A 25,497-nucleotide genomic window follows, 5' to 3' on the forward strand; every position below is an offset into this window, starting at 1 on the left:
TGTATACCACATCTTCCTTTTCTTGGTCTACCCCCTCATTTTGGTAGAACATCATCTCCAGTAGCTTCCTGAGAAAGAAACCATGAAGGAAACGAACTTTCTGAAATCTCACATGTCTGAAAATAGCCTTATTCGGCCCTACACTTGATTAAAGGTAGTTTTGCTGGATATAGAATTCTAGGTCAGAAATAATTTTCCTTAAAACCTGAAGGCATTGCGCCATGGTCTTTTAGGTTTCCATCGCTATTAGTGAGAAGTCTGGAGCTATTCTGAGTCCTGATCATTTCTGTGTGACCTGATTTATTTCTCTCTGAAACCTTTTAGGATCTTGAATTATCCCAGTGTTTGAAGTTCCACAATGAGATATCTTGGTGTGAGCCGACTTTCATCCACTGTGTTGGACACTCAGTGAACCCTTTCAGTCTAAAAATTCTCCTCCTTCAGTTTTGGGAAATGTTTCTGAATTATTTCAGCAATGCTTTTCTCGTCTGTTTCCTCTGTTCTATCTGGAACATGTTTTCCTCAGATAGTAGATTTCCTGTCCTTGTAGTCTATTTTTTTTCCCTCTTATTTTCAATCTTGTATTTTTGCTCTGATTTTTAGGTTTCCTCAGTTTTATTTTCCAGTCTTCCTTTGGAGTTTTCATGTCTACTCTCATATTTTAATTTCCAAGAGCTCTTTTTTATTCTCTGAAGTTTCCTTTTTAAACAATGTAGTACCGTGCTCTTGTTTCCTGACCACATAGCTTCTCTTAATGTTCTCTTCTTCATGTATACTCCTTGTTTCCTCCAAGCCCTCTCTTCACCACATGTTGGTTTGAGTCTCTATTTTCTCTGTTAGAGGCTTTCCTCGGATATCTGGAATCTTGGTTATCTGATCACATTTAAGGATGGGAGCCCAAAATGCTGACTGGAGCGGGGTTTGTGGACTGTGATTGCATAGCACATGATTTGTTTTCTATTTTTAAAATTTATTTTATTATTTAAGAGACAGGGTGTCTGTTGCCCAGGCTGAAGTGCAGTGGCACAATCATAGCTCACTGTAACCTTGAACTCCCGGGCTCAGGGAATCCTCCTGCCTCAGCCTACTGAACAGCTGGACCTACAGGTGCCTGCTACCACACTCGGATAATTTTCTTCTTTAAATTTTTGGTAGAGATGAGGTCTTACTATGTTGCCCAGGCTGGTCTTAAACTTTTGACTTCAAGTGATCCCCCCATCTCGGTCTCTCAAAATGCTGGTATTACAGGCATGAGCGCCTGGCCACAGCACATGATTTGGCTGGACATGATTTGGTTTCCTCCAGGAATCCTCAATGTCAGTGTCTTTCCAGCTTTTCTCTAAAGCTCTTCCCTCGTCAGATTTCCAGTAGAGTTCTCCACTGTCCACTCTAGAGGGTAATGACCTGGCACCATTCTGGGCACCAAGTGGTATATGAGGGCTAAGGTCTCAATACCCTTCACTTACTCACTGTGCTTTCAGGATAGTACACTCTGGCTCTGAATTTGCCTTGTGTCCTGGAGTCCAGAAACTCTATTTTACCCTCTCCAAAAAAATAAACTTCCAGTCATTTGCCAGACTGAAGATGGTGGTTGCCTGACTGTATCAGTTTAAGGAAAAGATCTCATGGTCTAATTGTCTCAGAAACAATTTTTACTCAATCCTCTTTGAGACCCTCCTCCCTTCAGTCTTACTTGCAGAAATAGCTGCTGCCACCAACATCCACGGTTTTTGCAAGTGCTTTATAGAACAGTGTTGTGAGCCTTCCTCACTATCAGCCCATTTTCTCTTTTCTCAGGTCTGCTACATAGGTTGCCACCTGTCTGTCTGCTGTCCAGCCTCCAAATTTTATTGCTGCTCCTTCTCCAATTTTCCCTAATCTTATATATACGTATGCCTTAAAAAATATATTTTATCTGATATTCTCCTAGTTTTGCAGTGAGTAAAATCAAGTGAGTGGTTCAACTGGCATTTTTTAGTTTTTAGAGATGAGATCTTACGATGTTGCCTGGACTGGAATCCTGGGCTCAAGCAATCCTCCCACTTGAGCCTCCTGAGTAACTGGAACTACACGTGTATGCCACCATGCCTGGCTTCAACTGGCATTTTTAACTGGAAGGCCCCCAGTGATTTATTTTCCAAATGGCAAATCAAGGCCTAGGGAGGGGAAAATACGATAAGGTCCCAAAGAACCCAGTTCTCCTGAGTTCTCACCTTTTAGAGGGTGGAAGAAGCAAGTGTAGCTGAAGAACCTTAGTATTTGACTGACTGACATGGGTTAAATTAAGAAAATTGATTTTGAGGTCAGATATATCTGGTTACAAAGGCTACCTTGCCACTCTTTACCAGTGTGCCTTTGGGGAAACCACTTTCTCATTGGAGGCCTCAGTTCCCTTGTCTGCAGAATGGGAACAACACTGTCTTAGAGGACTGTGTGTGTGATTCAGGAGGGAGGTTACTTAGAGTGCCTAACGTATTGTCCTCCAGGCATACAACAGGTGCATATTAAATGTTAGTTCTCTTCTTCCCCATGGAGCTGGAGATTACACCAGAGAGTCGACAGCAAAGTCTCCATCCCCAAGGCAGGGCCCCATCTGTGTCTGGGACCCAGAGCAGCCAAGCCCAGGTGGCAAAACCCTCACAAGCCCTGGCAAGCCATCTGAGTTAGAGAACAGGTATGTGACTTCATCTATCTGTCATGCCAAGAGCTTGACTAGGAAGGCAAACCTGGCTTGTAAAACTTGAAGACAAGAGTCATGATGAGGCTTGGGTCACACCTGGTTTAACTGGGATGCTTGGGCTGGGGGAATCCCAGTTTCTGTGTGGTTTGAATCTCAGATCCAGTTGCCTGAAATGACCCCAGTCCTTTCAGATGGAAGATATTTAACACTGAAAATGGTGGTGATGCCTCTGAGGCCAGTGGAGCTCTTGGGAGTGTCTGGAAGTCATATGACAAGGATGAGGAACTGCATTGTTTACTTCCTACCTTTGATCATGGATTTATTCTTATTGGTTCCAGAGATCTGTTTAAAAAAAAAACCCTCTTTTTCATTTACAATGCTAACGAATTAATAATAATAATTTACTGAGAGGTTAAGAATATGAAAAATACTATTCCAAGGACTTTACATTTGTTAACTAATTTAGGCCCCATAACACGCCCGTGAAGATTATCCTAAGATTAGACTGATTTTATAGATGAAGAAAACTGAGGCAGAGAAGTGGCATAACTTGTGCAAAGTTACAACAATTAGTAATTTGCATATCCTTGATTTGAACAAAAAAGTCTGGTTCCAGAGTTCATAGTCTCAAAATATTATGTGTTTCCTATCAATAGCACTATTTATTGAGCCATTAATATGTTCTAAGGAAACAGTACCAAGTGTCTTACCTAGACCAGTGGTTTGGGCAGTTTTATCCCCTATGACTTATGACAAAATCTAGAGACACTTTTTGTTATCACAACTTGGGTGGGGGTGCTACTGGCATCTAGTGGGTATAGAACAAGGATGCTGCTAAACACTCTATAATACACAGCCCTCATAAAGAAGTTACTCAGACCGCAATGTTAATGGTGCTGAGGTTAGGAAACTCTGACATGGTCCCATGAGATGAAGGTACTATTAACATTTCTGCCTGACTGGCTTAGTCAGTAGAGAATGAGGCTCTTAATCTTAGGGTCATAGATTCAGGCCCCATGTTGGGTGCCAAGAATTTAAAAATTAACTAAAAAAAAAATTCAATAGTTAAACATAAAGATTCTGAGACTTAAAGAGGGAATACACTCCCCTAGAGAACACCCAGGCTATCTGACGTCAGAGTCCAGCTGCCACCTCCCACTTCAGTGCTTTTTTTTTTTTTTTTTTTTTTTTAGGGAAGGAGTCTCACTCTGTCCCAGGCTGGAGTACAGTGGTGCTGTCTCAGCTCACTGCAACCTCCGTCTCCTGGGTTCAAGCAAGCGATTCTCCTGCCTCAACCTCCCGAGTAGCTGGGACTACAGGTGTGAGCCACCACGCCCAACTAATTTTTGTATTTTTAGTAGAGACGGGGTTTCACCATGTTGGTTGGGATGGTCTCAATCTCCTGATCTCATGATCTGCCTGCCTCAGCCTCCCAAAGTGCTGGGATTACAGGCATGAGCCACCGTGCCTGGCCTCCTACTACAGTGCTTCTCATGTGAATGTTTCATTCTCATAGTGCCCAACTCTGGTTTTTAATTCTGGAAACGTTTTATCTATAGACAATTTGAAAGAATAATATAATGAATCTCAATATACCCTTCTCTTAGAGCCACGAATTTTTAATATTTTCCCAAGCTTCTTCTTGCCATACCTCTTCTCACCCCAGTTCTTTCTTCCTCTCATTAGGGTGGTTCACAGTAAGCCCTCCATTAATCATGATTAGAAATGGTGGCAAAAGACGAAAATCTGGACCATATTCAAAGCCATCAATGTGTCATTGACGATTATTTATTTATTTATTTATTTATTTGAGATGGAGTCTCACTCTGTCCCCCAGGCTGGAGTACAGTGGTGCAATCTTGGTTCACTGCAACATCCGCCTCCCAGGTTCAGGCAATTCTCCTGCCTCAGCCTCCCAAGTAGCTGGGACTACAGTAGCTGCCACCATGCTTGGCTAATTTTTGTATTTTCGGAAGATAGAAGGTTTTACCGTGTTGGCTAGGCTGGTCTCAAACTCCTGACCTCAGTTGATCCACCACCTCAGCCTCCCAAATTGCTGGGATTATAGGTGTGAGCCACCATGCCCGGATGAGTTTTTCCTTTTTCCTTTCCTTTCCTTTTTTTCTTGGACTTTTTTTTGGAATAAACTGCAGATATGCTGCCACATGCATCTTCATAAAATCTATGTAGACATTCTCCTACATATTCATAACTCCATTATCACAACTCAGGAAAGTCTCCAATTGTCTGAGAATGTCTTTTAGGGCTGCTTTTCCCCCATTTCATGCTCTAATTCAAGGTACAAACATTTCATTTGGTGATACGCCTCTCTAGACTTTAAAAAAAAAACCTAGTCTAATTGTCTTATAGAATAATCCATATTATAGATTTGTCTGGCTGTGCTCTTGATTAGATTCATATTAAATATTCTTGTGAGGGATCCTCCATGATGTCTTTATTGCATCACATCAGAAGGCATTGATATCACCTGGTCTCATTACTGGTCATGCTAATTTTACCACTATGCAAAGTGGTGGCTGCACATCTCTCCAATGTAAAAGTACATCCTTCTGAAATTAGTGAGTGATCTGTGGGGTAATTCTCATTACCTGACATGTAATTATGAATCCATGTAAATATCTTATCCCCCAAAATACAAAGGTTTGTTTTTATTTGTTTTTATATACACCTAACATTTTTTTTTTTTTTTTTTTTTTTTTTTGAGACGGAGTCTGGAGTGCAGTGGCGCGATCTCGGCTCACTGCAAGCTCCGCCTCCCGGGTTTACACCATTCTCCTGCCTCAGCCTCCCGAATAGCTGGGACTACAGGCGCCCGCCACCTCGCCCGGCTAGTTTTTTGTATTTTTTAGTAGAGATGGGGTTTCACCGTGTTAGCCAGGATGGTCTCCATCTCCTGACCTCGTGATCCGCCCGTCTCGGCCTCCCAAAGTGCTGGGATTACAGGCTTGAGCCACCGCGCCCGGCCTCACCTAACACTTTTTCAAACTGTGGGACTTTAGAGAGAGACAGAGAAATCACTTTGCTCCTTTAAACCTGAGGTTCAACAGGGACAATAACATCTCCCTTCCAGGACTGTTTTAACAATAATGGTATGAACTGAATTGTGTCTCCCCCAAATAAATACAATACATTGATGTCCTAATCCCCCAAGTGATAGTATTTGAAGATGAGTCTTTGGGGAAATAGTCAGGCTTAAATGAGGTCTTGAGGGTAGGGTTCTCATGATGGGATTACTGCCCTTATAGAAAGAGGCACTAGAGAAGGCAGTTGTCTGCAAGCCAGGAAGAGAACCCTCGCCAGAACCTGACCATGCTGGTACCCGAATCTCAGACGTCCAGGCTCCAGAACTGTAAGAAGATAAATGTCTATCGTTTAAGTCACCCTATCTATGGTATTTTGTTATGGCAGCTCGAGTTGACTAAGACAGATTAAGTGCTAAAACCTTCCTAAGAGTCTCCAGAACATTACTTGACACAGAATAGCTAATGAATGTAATAGAGTTCTTTTCTATAATCGCTGAGATTCCGGGGGTTTTCCTGAGCTGCTAAGGAAAAAGGCAGGGCTGGGACAGTAAGTACCCTGGCAGAGTTTGCCCTGTCTAGGTAGCAGACAGAACTTCTCAAAGTGAGGGCTTCAGGCTGGAGGAGAGTTCAATGGCCCAACCCAGCCATGGCCACCCTGACACCAAGCCCTGACACTAGTCCCCCTGGCCTGGCCCACACTGAAAATACTGTGGGGACAACAGAATGGATTTGCAAGTTATCACTATCTCTCACCAGCTGTAAGACCCTGGGCACACTGTTGATCCTAAGTCTCAGTTTCCTAATCTGTTAAAAGGTGACATTAATTGTTCTTGCTCATAGAACTGTTATGAGAATTAATAGAAATAGCATATTCAGACTATAGCAGAGTGCCTAGCATGAAACAGAGACTGAATAAATATAGGAACAATTTGGTTATTAGAAATAGTGAGACTTGGCATGATGGCTTATGCCTGTAATCCCAGCACTTTGGGAGGCTGAGGCAGGTGGATCACCTGAGGTCAGGAGTTCGAGACCAGCCTGGTCAACATGGGGAAATTCTGTCTCTAATAAAAATACAAAAATTAGCTACTTGAAAGGCTGAGACAGGAGAATTGCTGGAACCTGGGAGGCGGAGGTTACAGTGAGCCAAGACTGCGCCACTGCACTCCAGCTCAGGTGACAGAGAGAGGGTCCACCTCAAAAAAAAGAAAAGAAAAAAGGAAAAAAAAAAGAACAAGGGGATTTTGGTGTGCTTGCTCTCCTCCTTTGGGTACCAGGAATAGGATAGGAGCCCCGCCCTTACCAAATTGATGTTCTGGTGGAGGAAATATTGATAACATACAAGCAGATGTATTGTGACCTGTGCTATGAAGGAAATAGATAGCCATGGCTGAGACTAGAGTTGCGGAAGAGAGGCTTCTGATAGAGTTGTCAGGGCAGGCCTCTCAGAGGTGATGACCTGAAGGATGAGACTTGAAGACTGAGAAGGATTTAGCCTTGCAAATGGATGGGTGACAAAGCATTCTAGGAAGGGGACCGGCAAATACTAAGGGACTGAGGTGGAAAATTGCAGGGGGGGGGGTAGGGAAGCAGAATGGGGGGCTGGGGACTCAGTGCATCTGGAGCCTAGTGAGGAGGGCATGAGATGAGGCAGGAGTGGCTGGCAGGGGACTAACCACAGAGGGCTGTGTAGGCCATGGAAAGAGTGACGGGAAGCCACTGAAGGGCATTTGATTGTTTTGAAATTGTGGTAAATACATGCAACATAAAATTTACCATTTTAGCCATTAATTAAGTGTACTGTTCAGTAGCATTAAGTACATTTACACTGTTGTAAACGTACTACCATCCACCTCTAAGAAATTTTTCTTCTTCCCAAACTGAAACTCTGTACTTGTTAACTAAGAATTCCCCACTCCCAATTCCCCTAGTCCCTGAAAGTTTTTAAACAAGGAGATATGTAACCCGATTGGCATTCTGAGATGATTACAAATGAAATAAAATGAAATGCAAATGGCAAATGAATCACTGCAAGGCACAGGTAGGAGCAGGAAGAGCAGTAGACAAGATGGTGGTTTGGACAAAAAGTAGAGGTGAAGAAAAATGGGCAGACTTGAGAAGCAATACTGGCAGAACTCAGTGTGGCCATTCTCTGTTGGTGTTGGTGGGGGTGGTGGTAGTGGGAGGTACTCACAGCTGACCTGGGAGCCCAGCTTGTGCTCCCAGACGGCATGCAGCTGCTGGTACTCCTGCTGTGCAAGCTCCAGGCGCTGCTGCTTCACCTGGTAGATCTCTTTTTGAGCACTCAGAGCCTCCTGGGCCACCACCAGGTAATCCTTCAGCATATGTTCCTGTTCCCGCCGCCATTGTACTCGAGGATCCTCAATCTGAGTGGTTTCTGGAACAGACCCAGAGATTCTAGGTCAGCATCTCACAAATATCTGTTGGGCTGGTAGCCTGTGGAATCCACTAACAGAAAACAAAAAGTAAAATACATAGACAAATCACAATAAATGTAAGTGGGGCAAACTCATTTACTAAATGACACTGATTCTCCGTTTGGAGTAGTCAAACAAATAATAAGCCAGGGGGGCTGGGTGCGGTGGCTCATGCCTGTAATACCAGCACTTTGGGAGGCTGAGGCAGGTGGATCGCTTGAGGTCAAGGAGCTTGAAACCAGCCTGGTCAACATGGTAAAACCCCATCTCTACTAAAAATACAAAAAGTAGCCAGTATGGTGGCAGGCACCTGTAATCCCAGCTACTCAGGAGGCTGAGGCAGAAGAATTGCTTGAACCCGGGACGGGGAGGTTGCAGCAAGCTGAAATTGTGCCACTGTACTCCAGCGAGACTCTGTCTCAAAAAAAAAAAAAAAAAAAAAGAATAAACCAGGATCAATTTCCAAACCCAATGTCAATCTCTGAGAACAGCCTGAATAAGGATCCGGCTGGAGTACTAATCTAGACAGAGAGGTTCAAGGTAATATCCCTTGGTGAAGACTAAAGGAAAGAAAAATAACCAATGTTTCAGAGAATATGGAGAAATAGGTACCCCACAGCCAGCTGGAAATGTAAATTAGAATAGCCTTACTAGAAGACTATCTGACTACGCAAATTAAGAGCCTTAAAATGTTAATACGCTTTGACCAATAATTATCCCTACAGTAATTCATTATAAAAAGTAATTTAAATTCAGTCAAACATATATTTGTACAAAATCATGATAATAATAATATATTATGAAATAGCAAGCACATGTCATTCATTCTACGGTAAGTGCTATTCTAAGTACTTTACATACGTTTACTTCTTAAATCCTTACACTAACCTTATAGATTCTATTACTATCCCCATTATACCAATGAGAAAACTGAGACATAGGTTAAGTAACTTGCTCAAAGACACATAGGAAACAAGTGTTCAATAAGTAACTTGCTCAAAGTCACGTAGGAAACAAGTGTTCAAATATGTATGCTATATTCACAGAATGCACTATTATAAAGATAATGCCTTTGAAGAAAAATTAATAAAATGGAAAGGTGCTTATAATATGCAGGTCATAAAACTGAATAAATAATTGTATCTATCAAAATCAACAAGCACATTCTCAAAAAGATGAGAAAATAGGAAAATATCAATAGCCAACTAGGTGGCAGAATATTTTAGGATATTTTACTTTTTACAAAATTATGTGTACAAAAAACATACACAATAATGATATGGAAAAAAAAAGCAGCTGACTAGCTATGGAAGAGGTTAAAATAACGTCAAAGAATCAATGCCCATGGACTATTAACTCCTCAGTCACCCCCAGTTGTTGGGTGGTGTTAGGAGTGATCAACAAACCAGAAATTGTACAATCAGGACAATGTGGTGAATCCAGCCACCAGATACATGTTGCTTCTGAATTGGTTACTGGTATGTAAAAAATAGAGAGATATATTCATTTAAATCCCGTTTTATGGCTTTTCTTGATCATTCAGAAGTTCTGGCCACCTTGGGTTCACAACTGGCCAGAAATTCCAGCACTCCATCTGTCAAAACCTGGTCTGCTTCATTCACTTATGTCATATGCCTAGCCCTGGGAATACTGGAGTTGATGCCTCCCAATCTAGGCCCTTTAGCTCTCATTCCACCTAAACAGGTCCAATGAGCATCTCCAGTGGAAGAAAGATCAAAGAAGCAGCAGAGCCAAGTTCTCATTCCTGCCAATAATCGCTGTGTTACAACAGAAAGGCTGTTTAACCTCTCTGAATCTAGTTTTGTATCTGTTAAAGGGGTAATGAACCCTGCGTCACGACTTCCCAGGAAACAGGAAACGAAAGCACTTGTGCCAGGTAAAGGAAACAAATGATAGAGAAAGTAAAACCCGGCCAGGCGCGGTGGCTCAAGCCTGTAATCCCAGCACTTTGGGAGGCCGAGACGGGCGGATCACGAGGTCAGGAGATCGAGAGACCATCCCGGCTAACACGGTGAAACCCCGTCTCTACTAAAAACTATACAAAAAAACTAGCCGGGCGAGGTGGCGGGCGCCTGTAGTCCCAGCTACTCGGGAGGCTGAGGCAGGAGAATGGCGTAAACCTGGGAGGCGGAGCTTGCAGTGAGCTGAGATCCGGTCACTGCACTCCAGCCTGGATGACAGAGCAAGACTCCGTCTCAAAAAAAAAAAAAAAAAAAAGAGAAAGTAAAACCCAAATGATTGCCTAGGACCAGTTTTTGTTGTTGTTGTTTTCTTTTTCTTTTTTTTTTTTTTTTTTGAGATGGAGTCTTGCTCTGTCTCCCAGGCTGGGGTGCAGTGGCACGATCTCGGCTCACTGCAAACTCTGCCTCCTGGGTTCTAGTAATTCTCCCTGCCTCAGCCTCTTGAGTAGCTGGGATTACAGGCACCCGCCACTACGCCCAGCTAATTTTTGTATTTTTAGTAGAGACAGGGTTTCACCATGTTAACCAGGCTAGTCTTGAACTCCTGACCTCAGGTGACCACCTGCCTTGGCCTCCCAACGTGCTGGGATTACAGGCATGAGGCACTGTGCCCAGTCTAGGACCAATTTATGAATCGTCTGTGAATAGCAATTCTTCAAGCTTTTCCTCCTTTTTCTGAGAAAAAAAGTGAGGTCTGAAGACTGCTGACAGTGGCTACAAAAAACTGCCCCTCATGCGGAAAGCTTTCCATCCCTTCAAACCAAATGAGAGGCAGGAACGACTGCAAAAATAATACAAAGATAAAACAAAAAAACAAGGGGGAGGTGGAATTTGTAAAACTGGGCTACAGAACAGCTGCTGTGGGTTCCCATCTCCCATCAGCAGCTGTGGATTCCCATGGCGTTCAGGACCTGTGGGTCCCCCTGAGGGATCTGCCCTACACCTCCAGCTGGTACAGGTCACAGAAAAAAGCAGCTCAGCCTGTCTTGAGCAGGTTGACAACGTTTCTTAAAGTTTGCAACTTTTAAAAGATCTGATTTTTCACTGAAAAATAATGAAGAATACAAAAAAGAAAAATCGCACAATTCCACCATGACAAGTTTGTGAAATAAGAGAGTTTTGGCCGGGCGCGGTGGCTCCCACCTGCAATCCCAGCACTTTTGGAGGCTGAGGCGGGGGGAACATGAGGTCAGGAGATTGAGACCATCCTGGATAACACGGTGAAACCCCGTCTCTACTAAAAATACAAAGAATAAGCCAGGCTTGGTGGCGGGCACATGTAGTCCCAGCTACTCAGGAGGCTGAGGCCAGAGAATGGCGTGAATCCGGGAGGCAGAGTTTGCAGTGAGCCGAGATCGCGCCACTACACTCCAGCCTGGGAGACAGAGCGAGACTCCGTCTCAAAAAAAAGAAAAGTTTCCATCTCCCCAATCCCATTGCCCAGAGGTAACTGTTGCTGAGTCTCACGCAGATACTGCCTTCTGATTATATATGAATTTTTCTTTATACATACGTGCCTATATAAACAAGGGTTACCTTAATGCAACATGGACCATGCCAAACATACTGGTCTGTAACTTGTTTTTGTCTCCAAATGATACAGCATGATCATTTTTGCCTGTAGATGCACCATCTTTTAAACAGCTGTATAGCGTTCCATGCTATGGTATTTGGGTTTATTTAACCAGACCTCAATGGGAAATATCTGAATTGTTTTCAGTCCTTTTGCTACTACATTCAATGCTGCAGTAAGGGTTCTTAAAAACATGTGTCTATGAACTTGTGCTATTAATTCTGTGGGATAGGTTTCTTAAAGAGAAACCACTAGATGAGAGGGTACACACACTTACAATTTTAATAGATATTACCAAATTACCTTCCAAAGGTAGGTAATATCTGTTCTCAAAGACAGCACCCAAGAGTGTCTCTCCCGCCACATTCTCAGTGAAATTGTTTTTTTTTTTTTAAAGTCAGTGCCTCATCCAGTGATTCTGGGTCTTTGCTGCATGTTAGAATTAGCAGAGAAGCTTAAAAAAAAAAAAAAAAAAAAAGAACCCTACCCCTCCCGCCCCAGAACACTTAAATTAGAATTTCCAGGAGTGGGGCTCAGGTATTGAGAGTTTTTAAAGCTTCTCTGGGTGACACTGGTGCAGATATAGCTGAGAGTCCCTGGCTGAACGTTACAATCACCCGGGAGAAATTTTGAAAAATCTCGATCCTACTCTGGACCAATCAAATTCCAGTCTCTGGGAGTGAGAATAAAACAATGATGATTTACAAAGCTCCCCAAATAATTCCAATGTGCCACCCAAGGTGAGAACCAGTGTCTAAGAGATGACAAACACACGGGCCGATTGGTCACTGAGGCCAGCAGGTGTGACACGGGCTCCGGGTGGAATCACCTGCCCAGGTGCTGGTTGAAATGCTGGGCCCGTGTCAAGTCCCCTAAGCGACACCTAGGTGGATCCTCCCATAGTGTTCTGGATTTCATCTGGAAGGGGCACCCTCCCTTTGGCCTTAGACCTCAGTCCCGCTCTGTAAAATTATAAAGGTATGTGAGACCCTTACCTGAAGGTCTGGCCAAACCAGATGGCTTGGCGACCATTTTTGGTGACTCATGGTCTCTTTTGTAAACCAACAAGAATAGATGGGTGCACAAATAGACAAAAACAATGCACAAACTCACACCAGAACTGGTTCTCAAACTGACTGCACACTGGAATCACCCGAGAGATTGCCACTGAATTATCTACAGTGTGAAGTGGGCATCAATTTGTTACATTTCTAAGAATATTTCCTTTACCCCAATGATCCCTTGGATGCTCCCAGGCAATCTCCTCTACCCACCCCCTCTCCCAGTTTACCTGTTTAGAACTTCCTATGCATGGACTCACACAGTATTTGCTCTTAGGGCCTTGGTTCTTTCACTAAGCAGAAAGTTTTTGAGACTCATCCCTATTGCTGGATCTGTTGTACATTTCTTGTTATTGCTGAATAATATTCTATTGTATGAATATATCACATGGACTTTGTGATAAATTGTTAGTTTGCTTCCAGTTAGGGATTATTATGACTAATACTCTAAGTCTTTGTGTGGGCATGTTTTCATTTCTCTTGGGCAAAAATACCAGGGGTAGAATTGCTGGGTTACACTTGGCAAGTATATGTCGAATTTCATAAGAAATCGGCAAACTTTTCCAAACTGGTTGTACCATTTTACATTCTCACCAGCAGTGTATCCGAATTCTAGTTCTTCCACATCCTTGCTAGCAGTTGGTATTGTTATTTTTTCCTCATTTTAGTCATTATAGTGGGTATGTAATGATACCTCATTGGAGTTTTATTTTTTATTTTTTGAGACGGAGGTCTCACTATGCTGTCCAGGCTGGTCTTGAACTCCTGGGCTGAAGTGATCCTCCAGCCTCAACCTCCCAAGTAGCTGGGACTACAGGCATGCACCACCACGCCCCAGCTGATTTTGCATTTTTATTTTTGTAGAGATGAGGTCTCACTATGTTGCCCTGTGCTGCCTTATGTTTTGCTATGGCTGGTCTTGAACTCCTGGGCTCAATGACCCTCTACTTCAGCACCCTGAAGTGCTGGGATTACAGGCATGAGCAACTGTGCCAGCTGCTTCTTACTGTTAAGTTGTAGGACTTCTTTACATACTTGGAATATGGGTTCTTTGTTAGATATATGTATTGCAATATTGTCTCCTTATCTGTGGCTTGTCTTTTCAGTTTCTTAATAATGTCTTTTGAGGAATAAAAGTTTTAATTTGATGAAACAAAATTCATCAATTTTTCTTTTCTGGTTAATGCTTTTTATGACTTGTCCAAAAAAAATCTTTGCCTATAATCAAATCTTGCAGATTTTCTCCTATGCTTTCTTCTAGATGTTTTATAGTTTTAGCTTTTATGTTTAGGTCTATGGTCCATTTTTAGTTTAATTTTACACATGGTGTGAGGCAAGGGTAGAAGTGGAGGCGTATTTTTTTTCCATGTGGATACCAGTTGTACCAGCAATTGCTGAAAAAAGATTATCCTTCAAGGGCATTGGGCCTTTTAAAAGTTCTTTACCTGGTTCTAAAGAGCTGTATTGGCTGGGTGCAGTGGCTCACGCCTGTAATGCCAGCACTTCGGGAGACCGAGGCAAGTGGATCACTTGAGGTCAGGAGTTCAAGACCAGCCTGACCAACATGGCGAAACCCTGTCTCTACTAAAAATACAAAAATTAGCTGGGCGTGGTGGCGCGTGCCTGTAATCCCAGCTACTTAGGAGGCTGAGGCAGGAGAATCACTCGAACCTAGGAGGCAGAGGTTGCAGTGAGCCAAGATCGCATCATTGTACTCCAGCCTGGGTGACAAGAGTGAAACTCCGTCTCAAAAAAAAAAGAGAAGAGTTGTGTTAATGCTGTTAGTTCTGAACTGTCACACCCTGAGGGGGTCCTCCCACAGCCCAGCCCCTTCTGCTGACACTACCCTTCCTCAAGTCCATCTTACCAAAATGGGTAACTTTATAACTGGCAGGCCCTTTGAGATCACCTTGGCCACTACGTTTTAGTTCTTGTTTTAATTAAAAGTATACATAGATACAGCTTAATAATTCAGTGCACCATAAAATTTCCCACATAAAACATCTCCCTCACATCCCTCTTTCCAAAAGCAGCTACTTCCCAAACTTGTATCTACTTTAGTGCAGGCATCATTGAGAACCACTTCTCCACTTTCTTCTGCTCCATGCTCTAAATCTCTCCCTACAAACACACTCCATACACATTCTCCATACAGCACACATAGCAGTACACTCATGAGCTCTCCATACACCCACCCCTTCCTACACTTGCCACACACCTGTTTTCTCCACACTGCATACACACCCACACCGCTAACAATACTGCATTTTCCAAGGGCCTTAGCAACAACAAAAGCAATTCTCTTACAAACATCTGGAGAATATTCAACATTGTTACTATGCAAAGGAGTGTAAATTCGAAATAATGAAGTAAGAGTTTAAACCTATGATAAATGTATCAAAAGTCAAAAGAAATGATGATTGCCCCATACTGATGAAGGTCTGAGGAAAACAGTACCCTCATGGCTTGTGGCAATACAGGCTGATATAATATTTTGGAAATATTCACCAATCTAGGAAAGTATACTAAAAGCTCCCAAAGTATTTATAACTTTGACTTAAAAATCCTATACTTGGAAATGAATTTTCAGGAAATTATCACAAACAAAGTAACATACACAAAGAATCTTCCCTGAGTGCTATTTGAAGTAACTAATAAATGAAAATAAACCAAAAGGTTGGCAACAGGGGCATTAGGCCACTTCCATTATATGTTTTATTTTTTACTTTTTCAAAAAATTTAACTTTTAAATTTTAGATTCAGGGGGTACATGTACATGTTTGTTACATGGATGTATTGCATGATGCTGAGGTTTGGGGTATGATTGAACTGGTCACCCAGGTACTGTGCATAGTACCCAATAGGTAGTTTTTCAACTTTTGCTCCCATCTCCCTACCCTCTCTAGTAGTCCCTGCTGTCTATTGCTGCCATCTTTTATGTCCATAAGTACCCATTGTTTACCTCCCACTTATAAGTGAGAACATCTAGTATTTGATTGTCTGTTCTTGTGTTAATTTGCTTAGGATAATGGCCTCCAGCTGTATCCATGTGGCAGCAAAGGACATGATTTTTGCTTTTTAATGGCTGTATAGTATTCCATGGTGTATATGTACCACATTTTCTTTATTCAATCCACCACTGATGGGCACTGAGGTTGGTGCCATGTTTTTGATATTAGGAATAGTACTGTAATGAACATGTGAGTGCATGTATCTTTTGGTAGAATGATTTCTTTCCTTTTGGATATATAGCTAGTAATAGGACTGCTGGGTTGAATGGTAGTTCTAAGTTCTTTGAGATATCTCCAAACTGCTTTCCACTGTGGTTGAACTAATTTACATTCCCACTGACAGCATATAAGTGTTCTCTTTTCTCCACATCCTCACCAGCATCTGTTGTTTTTTGACTTTTTAATAATAGCCATTCTGACTGGTGTGAGATGGTATCTCACTGTGGTTTTGATTTGCATTTCTCTGATGATCACAGATGTGGAGCATTTTTTCATATGTTTGTTAGCCTCTTTTATGTCTTCTTTTGAGAAGGGTCTGTTCATTCTTTTGCTCACTTTTTAATGGGGTTGATTTTTGCTTATTGATTTTTTAAAGTTCCTTATAGATTCTGGATATTAGACCTTTACTGGATGCATAGTTTACAAATATTTTCTCCCATTCCATAGGCTGTCTGTTTACTCTGTTGATAGCTTCTTTTGCTATGCAGAAGCTCTTTAGTTTAATTAGGTCCCGTTTGTCAATTTTAGTTTTTGTTGCAATTGCTTTTGAGGACTTACTCATAAAATCTTTCCCAAGGCTAATGTACAGAATGGTATTTCCTAGGTTTTCTTCTAGGCTTCTTATAGTTTGAGGTCTTACATTTAAATCTTTAATCCATTTTGAGTTAATTTTTGAATATGGTAAAAGGTAGGGGTCCAGTTTTATTCTTTTGCATATGGCTAGCCAGCTATCCCAACACCATTTATTGAACAGGAAGTCTTTTCCTCACTGCATATTTTTGTCGACTTAGTTGAAGATCAAATAGCTGTAGGTGTGCGGCTTTATTTCTAAATTCTCTATTCTGTTCCATTGGTCTATGTGTCTGCTTTTGTACTAGTATCATGCTGTTTTGGATACTGCAGCCTTATAGTATAGTTTGAAGTTGGATAATATGATGCCTCTGGCTTTGTTCTTTCTGCTTAGATTTGCTTTGGCCATTTGGACTCTTTTCTGGCTCAAAATGAATTTAGAATAGTTTTTTCCAATTCTGTGAAAAATGATGTTGGTAGTTTGATATGAATAGCATTGAATCTGCAGATTGATTTATGCAGTATGGCCATTTAAACAATGTTGATTCTTCCGATCCATGAGCATGGAATGTTTTTCCATTTGTTTGTGTCATCTGTGATTTCTTTCAGCAGTATTTAGCAGTTCTCCTTGTAAAGATCTTTCACCTCCTTGGCTAGATGTATTCCTAGGTATTTTTTGTGTGTGTGGCTACTGTAAATGGGATTGCATTCTTGATTTGGTTCTCAGTTTGAACATTATTGGTGTATAAAAATGTTATTGATTTTTTATATTTATTTCGTATCCTGAAACTTTACTGAAATCACTTATCAGTTCTAGAAGTCTTTTGGCAGAATCTTCAGGGTTTTCTAGGTATAGAATCATATCATCAGTGAAGAGAGAGATTCTGACTTCTTCTTTTCCTATTTGGATATCTTCTATTTCTTTCTCCTGCTCTGGCTAGGACTTCCTCCCTTATGTGTTAAAATGTATTGACACATCCTTTTGATGTATTAAAAATGACAAATATGGGCCAGGCACAGTGGCTCGCGCCTGTAATCCCAGCACTTTGGGAGGCCCAGGCAGGACGATCACCTGTGGTCAGGAGTTTGAGACCAGCCTGGCCAACATGGTGAAACCCAATCGCTACTAAAAATACAAAAATTAGCTAGGCATGGTGGCACATGCCTGTAATTCCAGCTACTCAGGAGGCTGAGGCAGGAGATTTGTTTGAACCCGGGAGGCGGAGGTTGCAGTGAGCCAAGATCACACCACTGCACTACAGCCTGGGGACAGAGCAAGACTCTGTCTAAAAAATAAAGAGACGAATATGAAGATTATATAGTATCCCTTAGATATCTATGATATAGTATGAAGAGAAAACAGACATACAATTTGATCACTGATTAAAACCATCTAATCATGGTATGTGTCGATAATCAGTGGGGATACTGAATACTGACATGAAATAATAAAAATGGCTTATGTTTTAGAAACCGTTGTCTGTAGGCTGGGCATGGTGGCTCACGTCTGTATTCCCAGCACTTTGGGAGGCCAAGGTGGGTGGATCACCTGAGGTTAGGAGTTTGAGATCAGCCTGGCCAGTGTGGTGAAACCCCATCTCTACTAAAATTACAAAAATTAGCTGGGCGTGGAGGCGGGCGCCTGTAATTCCAGCTACTTGGGAGGCTGAGGCAGGAGAATCGCTTGAGCCCGGAAGGTGGAGGTTGCAGTGAGCCGAGATCCGCCACTGTACTCCAGCCTGGGCAACAGAATGAGACTCCATCTAAAAAAAAAAAAAAAAAAAAGGAAAAGAAAAGGAAAAAAAGAAAGAGTTGTCTGCATTGCTGCTTCCAATTCCTCCCCTCTGTTTTATTTTAGATTCACTCTAGTCAGGCATTTGCCTCTAGTCCTTGTCCAAAGCTGCCCTCCAAAGTCAGGGTCACCCAGGTTGCTACATCTATTGGTCTATCCTTGGTCCTCTTTGTATTTGCCCTGTCAGAAGCATTCGACACTGTTGGCAATTCTCTGCTTGATAGTTTCCTTCACATGGCTTCCAATACACTCGGTTTCTCTCCCTCCTTTCTGATCACTCTTTCTCAGAATCAGTGCTGCTTTTCCTCTTCTTACCACCCTCTGTTGTCTGGAGACCCATGGCTTATTCCTTGGTCCTCTCCTCTGCTTCATTCCCAACCAACTTAATGTCTTTACATACTAGCTATATGCCAGCAACTCTCAAATACTTATCTTCAGCCCAGATCTCTCTCTCCTAAAGTCCAGATTCGTATATCAAACTGTCAAGCCACATGTCCTCTCAGATAGGTAACAGGCATCTAAGTCTCAGCGTATTCAAATGAACTCCTGCTCTTCCGTGCTAAGTCTACTCCCCCTGCAGTTCTCTCCACTTGGTTGACAGCAACTCCATCCTTCTAGTTGCTCAGCTCCAGAAGTTATTCTTTCCTTTTTCTCTCACACTTTGCATGCAATCTATCGGGAAATCCTGCTGTCTTTACCTAGAAAATGCATCCAGCACCTGACCAATCTTCATCCTGACCACTGCTACCGCCCTGGTCTAGGGTGCCTGGACTGTGGCATCTGTCGCTCACAAGTGCCTCCGCCCTTGCCCTAGTAAGGTGTATTCTCAGCATGGCAGTCAGATTGGCCCTTTTAAGGCATAAGTCAGATCATGCTACTCATCTGTTTAAAACTCTCCAATGGCTCACTCCCATCTCACACAGAGCAAGAGCTAGGCCTCTGGGGCAGACCACTAACTGACCTCTACTCTGCCGCACTCTGTCCTGATGTCCTTCTCCCCTCTCCTCACTCATTATGCTACATGTACACTTGCCTCTTTGCTATCCCTTGACCAAGCTATCTATGTGATCACACTCTGGAGTCCTTGTTCTATCTATGCTTTCTATTTGAAATGCTCTCTCACCTCATTCACGTCTTAGCTCAAATCTCATTTTCTCAACAAGATCTTCTTCCCTGAAGACCATATTTAATGGTACTCTTGGTCATCATTACCACTGCCCTTTCTTCACCACCCCCAAACACACCTCAGCTCCCCCACTTTGCTCCTTTTCTGTGTACTGAACATACTACGTCAGCTACTTATTTATTTTTTGTCTCTCCTGCCAAAATGAAATTTCTGTAAGAGCAAGGATCTTTGCCATTTTGTACTCTCATGTATCACAAGCTCCCAGAACAGTTGGCCAATAAACATTTGCTAAATCAACGAATGTTCGATGGTGAATGTATGAGCAAACTGTTGTTTGATTATATTGTGCCTATACCTTTTTTTTTTTTGAAGAGTCTTGCTCTGTTGCTCAAGCTGGAGTGCAGTGGTGGGATCTCGGCTCACTGCAAGCTCCACCTCCCAGGTTCACGCCATTCTGCCTCAGCCTCCTGAGCAGCTGGGACTACAGGTGCCCACCAACACACCCGGCTAATTCTTTGTATTTTTTTTTTTTTGAGACGGAGTCTTGCCCTGTTGCCCAGGCTGGAGTGCAGTGGCGTGATCTCCGCTCACTGCAAGCTCCGCTGCCTCCCGGGTTCACGCCATTCTCCTGCCTCAGCTTCCCGAGAAGCTGGGACTACAGGCGCCCGCCACCACGCCTGGCTAGTTTTTTTTTTGTATTTTTAGTAGAGACGGGGTTTCACCGTGTTTGCCAGGATGGTCTCGATCTCCTGACCTCGTGATCCGCCCGCCTCGGCCTCCCAAAGTGCTGGGATTACAGGCGTGAGCCACCGCGCCTGGCCAATTTTTTGTATTTTTAATAGAGACAGGGTTTCACTGTGTTTGCCAGAATGGTCTCGATCTCCTGACCTTGTGATCCACCCACCTCGGCCTCCCAAAATGCTGGGATTATAGGCGTGAGCCACTGCGCCTGGCCATTTTTTTTTTTTTTTTAAATGAGACAAGGCCTTGCTATGTTGCCCAGACTAGCCTTGAACTCCTGGGTTCAAATGATCCTCCTGCCTCAGCCTCCCAAGTACCTGGGACTACAGACACATGTAACCGTGCCCGATATCATGTCTATAACTCTTAAGAGAATTTCAGTCCATGAACAATGCACACACAGAACTGGTCCAAGCGCATGGCTCTGAATGCCTGGGCCTTGGTGCTCATATTCCTACTATATTGGTATCAATGGCTCCATCTACTGAGGTGGTCCCCCACATCCAACCAGACCACCTCAAACCAAGAGGAAACCAGTAGCCTGACAGCTTATGAAACTACCAGATAGAATTCTTCCTGCTATGGCCCCATTTAATCACCCCCATATACCCCATTTCTGCCTTCATTCCCTCAAGAATAAACTCTGCCACAGCCTGCTACTACTTTCTTCCATTTCTCCAATAGCTCCCAGAAGCACCTTGAAATTCCACTCCCGCCATGAGATTTTAATGAGGGGGACGCACTCAGCAATTAGAAACAGGAAAAGACTGATTAGGGCTCCTGCACATCAGTGTTTAACCCAGCATCCCATGCAGCCCTCCAAGCATTAACCTCATTCCCCATACACACTCAATTAGGCATATTTACTTCTCATTATCCAGGACGCAATCACGAGTGCTAATAAAAACCTTTGCTACCCCCAACAATGCAATTAATGCCATTAGCTGTCTCTCAGAAGCTCTTCTACACTTTGGTGCCAACAACAGTCCACTCATTCACCCATTTATTCATGCATTCATGCACGTATGCCCTTTTCTATTTAGCACAGGTTAAGTTCACACCTACTACGTGTCTTACCAGGCAAAGGCCTGGGACTAGAGAGATGAATTAGACAGTCTCTGCTCTAGGAGACCTACAACAACAGGCAAATGATTATAATACAGGGTGATGAAGGGCACAAGAAAGGTGTGGCCAGGGTGCTACTGAAACCCGGAAGAGGAAGTAGATGGAGAAGTACAACTTCATTCTCCAGGACCAGTTCAAATCCCAGCCCTGCCACATTTTAGCTGTGAGTCTTACATAGTCAATTAATTCTAAATCCCATTTATGACATGGGGATGATCATCTCACCGTCCCACCAGGAATTGGGAAGATTAAAAGAGATAATGCCTATCAAGTGCTCAGCACAGGGCATGGCACAGACGGTGTGCTCAGTAAACAGAGGCTATTAGGATTTGATGCCCTAGCCTCAGCCTTCAGACTTTGCCAGGCACATCCCATTTCATTCCATTTTCTTCTTGCCTGAGAGGATTAAGGGGATGCTACAGTTCAGAAGGCTGAGAGCGAGGCAGAAAAATCCCTTTCTTCTGTACACATGGACAAGTGGGACAGCAAATTTCAGAGAACAGTCCTGGCCAACAGGGTGCTCAATGGATGAGGCCCAAACACACATAAAGTCTCCCCTGCTGGAGGACTGCTCCCTGGGTTTCTCCACCTGTCAGACAACCTGCTTCTTTTCTCCAGTCATCCCTCCATCACAGTCTGAGACAGAGGTACTAGGAATCTTTGTAATGGATCAGGATACTCGGATCACAGATATGAAGTGAGCATGGGCTGACTGGTATGACGGGCCAGACAAACGCACACACATACACACACACACACACTCTCTCTCTTGCCAATCCACTATGGACATATATGCATACGTGCTGTGGGGGGCCTGCTAGGGCTCTGGCTGCTCTAAGATGGTCTGGCAATGACAATGACACATCTTTCTTTTAGGGGGAAAAAAGGTATGCCCATAAATTTATATATGTAAATATATATGTGCATATGTACACATACACACACACAAACACATGATTAGAAAATTTCTGGAATGATACACAAGAAACTGTTCGCAATGGCTGCTCCCATAAACTTGGGGAGATGGATTGTGAGAGGAGTTTTAGATTCTATTAAAAACCCTTCTAAACTGTTATTTTTACACGAGCATACATTATCTATCTATATCTACATCGACGTTTCTATCTACATCTATATAAAACAAAATACAATCTGGCTCCAAGAGTCTGCAAGTGGTTCTTCCAGACTTGGAGGGAGGGTGGGCTTGGAGGTAGAGGGACGAAGAGGGCACAGGGAAGGGAGGACCGTCAGGAACTTACTGGTGTTGTGGTCTATGAAGTAATCTCCAACCTGTGGGTCATATGCCTCTTCCCATCCTAGCGGCAACTCATCACTAATGCAGTCAGCAAAGGTGAGCGGTTTGGTGTACCTGGCAAGGGAGAGGAGAAACAGACTCCATCAGCCTACAATCCCCAAACGCCTACAACTTGCTGCTTCTCTGGGCCTCTTGCTTTTCTGGGCTGGCTCAACAGACCCAGAAGTTTTGCACTGCAGCAGCACCAGCTCTGTTGTCCCCTTTGTTCCCGGGAAGGTGAACACATAGCTGCAGCGGCAGGATAAGATCACCCTGTAGGGGAGGCAGGGAATCTGTGTTCTGGTCCCAACTTTGCCACTCCTTTGGAAGTGACTGGAGCAAGTCACCTTCCTTCTTTGAGCCTTTGTTTCTGCATCTCTGATTGAGGGTTTGCAGGAAAAGGGTCTAAGGTCAAGTCTTGTTTCTTGACTTGGACTCCAGCCCCCCTTGGCTCTTCCACCTGCATCTCACTCAGCCACCCCCCCTCCAATCCTTATCCTGGCTCTGTCTCACGCCTGTCATGCTCACTTGCCCTTTGGAAGGCTGGCTTGCCGCAACATCAAGAATAGCAGATGTTCCATCCCTGTGAGTTTGGCCAATGAGCAATATTTATTTTCCTCTTGAGCTGATTCCCAAATGCTTGCACCCACAACGGCGCTTCCCTAGACAATCCAGGCCAAACTGATCTTTTAGCAATAACCGCTCTCTATGTCCCCATCTTGTGGGGAGTGAAATGGTAGTAATCACCAAGTCTCAGTGGCTAAATCAAATAAACAAATCACTCAACTAAACTAACAAAGGCTTGTCAGTGCTGGAAAACTATCACAAACGATTTGTCAAGTATTTAAACCAGAGTATGGGAAGCTGGGAATCTGGGTATATGAGATTCAGCCTGGGTGGCCCCTCCAGACAGTCACTTTGGTTTCTTCCCATTGCTGCCTCTGCCTAAAATACATATTCTACAACCTCCTTCTCCTGTCTGCTTCCTACCCGATCCCAATTCTGGAAGCCCAGAAGGCTCTGCTTCACATTCTTTCTTTAGATTGGCAAAGTGAAGTACAATGGGACAGGACGGGAGATGACTGGGCTGGGGTCTAGGTATTTCTCATCAAGGGCTTCCTTCCAAGGAAGAGACCTGCTAGATATGTCCCCTCCCAACAGCTCCCCTGCTGCTGCATATGGATCATCACCTTTTAAATTCCTTCCTGTGGATTAATTAAATGATTTTAATCAATGGTACAACCAAGCTACAGAATCCTGTGTCCAGCACAATTGGTGCTCAATAAATATTTGTGCAATGGGGCCCAGCACAGTGATTCATGCCTACAATCCCAGCACTTTGGGAGGCTGAGGTAGGTGGATCACTTGAGGTCAAGAGTTTGAGACCAGCCTGGTCAATGTGGTGAAACTCCGTCTCTAGTAAAAATACAAAAATCAGCTGGGCGTGGTGGCTGGTGCCTGTAATCCCAGCTACTCAGGAAGCTGAGGCAGAAGAACCTGGGGAGTGGAGGATGCAGTGAGCCAAGATCGCACTATTGCACTCCAGCCTGGGTGACAGTGCAAAACTCTGTGTCAAAAAAAAAAAGAAAAAAAAAAAAGCACAATGGATGAATAATGTAATGAATACATAGGAAAAACCAAAAAAAGATGGGCTTACACTCTCCTGCCCTCTAAAACCCACTCCAAATCCAACTTAAAGAAAAATACATGAAGAAAGGAATGCTGAAAGAGCCCTAGCTGGACAGGACCTGGTGTGTTCATGTACCACTACACACCCAGGGTCTGGCAGGCTATGAAAAATATCTTTTGGTTGAATGAATGAATACCCAGAAGCTTCTGATAGTAATTTACTGCTGCACTGTGGAAGGCTGCTGGTTCCATGAGGATGAGGCCAGAGGTATGTGATGTGCAACACACTATGTGCTAATTAGCCGGGTATGGTGGTGCGCACCTGTAGTCCCGGCTACTCGGGAGGCTGAGGTGGAAGAATCGCTTGAGCCCAGGAGTTGGAGGCTGCAGTTAGCGGTGATGGCACCACTGCACTACAAGCTGGGCAACAGAGCAAGACCCTGCCTCTAAAACACAACCACCACCACCACCAACAGCAATAAAACAAATAAGGGTTTAGTAGGCATCACTTACTGGCTGTGTGAATTAGGCAACTTACTTTACTTCTCTGAGCCTCAGTATTCTTATCTGTATAATGAGGACAGTACTAACTCTCCGGTTGTTGGGTGGGTTAAATAAGGCCTGTTTGTGAGTACTTTTAGTGCAGGTGCCAGTGTGAATGGGCACTCAAAAATCATTAGTTATCCTTACCTCCATTACCAGAAGGAGAAACTGAGGCAAAGAAAGACTAAATAACATTCTCAATGTCAAAGACAAAGCTGGGATTTCAAGCAAGATGGCTGGTCTCTAGGGCTCCTGCAGGGAGCTACCAGATTCTCTTGAAAGTTGACACCTTCAATGCATCTCCTAAGCCCCATGGGAAAACACAAGCCACCGTTTTGGAGTAGAAGGAGGGAAAATGGGCTCGACACAGGTGATGGGGACTTTCCTCGGCTCAGGATGCACTTGGTTCAGGAGCACCTGCTCTAGATGACCTGGATGAAGTTTCCCCAAAGCCATCTCCAGGCCACCCACCACCGCCCCCCACGCCCTGCCAGATGTCAGAAACTAAAGGCCACTTCCCTCAGTGTCTTGCTCAAAGTTCTTTAAGTGGTTTTGTTCCCTCTTCCTTATGGAGAATGAAGACCAGCGACCAAGAGCAAAGCCTCATCTAACATCACCTCATCTAACAAAGCCTTGAAAGGGGCTCTGAGGGAAAGCTCCACACACAGG

At 43.5% G+C, this 25,497-nt stretch overlaps 1 protein-coding gene across 8 annotated transcripts in view; it reads right to left on the reverse strand.

Moving 5' to 3' along the window:
• LOC105480821 (WW and C2 domain containing 1) overlaps positions 1-25,497 on the reverse strand; it is a 175,174-nt gene that overhangs the window by 76,820 nt on the left and 72,857 nt on the right. For 5 of the 8 annotated variants that reach the window (XM_024792595.2, XM_011739993.3, XM_011739992.3 and 2 more), the window contains exons 2-3: positions 22,622-22,731; positions 7,919-8,122 (exon numbers count right to left, since the gene is read on the reverse strand). In XM_024792595.2, coding sequence (XP_024648363.1) covers positions 7,919-8,122; positions 22,622-22,731 — 314 coding nt within the window. Of the gene's footprint in view, positions 1-7,918; positions 8,123-22,621; positions 22,732-25,497 lie in introns of those variants that run through there. The other 3 variants (XM_011739994.3, XM_071097774.1, XM_071097775.1) reach the window with 3 other exon arrangements.

Source organism: Macaca nemestrina, chromosome 6, assembly GCF_043159975.1.
Source record: "Macaca nemestrina isolate mMacNem1 chromosome 6, mMacNem.hap1, whole genome shotgun sequence".
Lineage (NCBI taxonomy): Eukaryota > Metazoa > Chordata > Mammalia > Primates > Cercopithecidae > Macaca > Macaca nemestrina.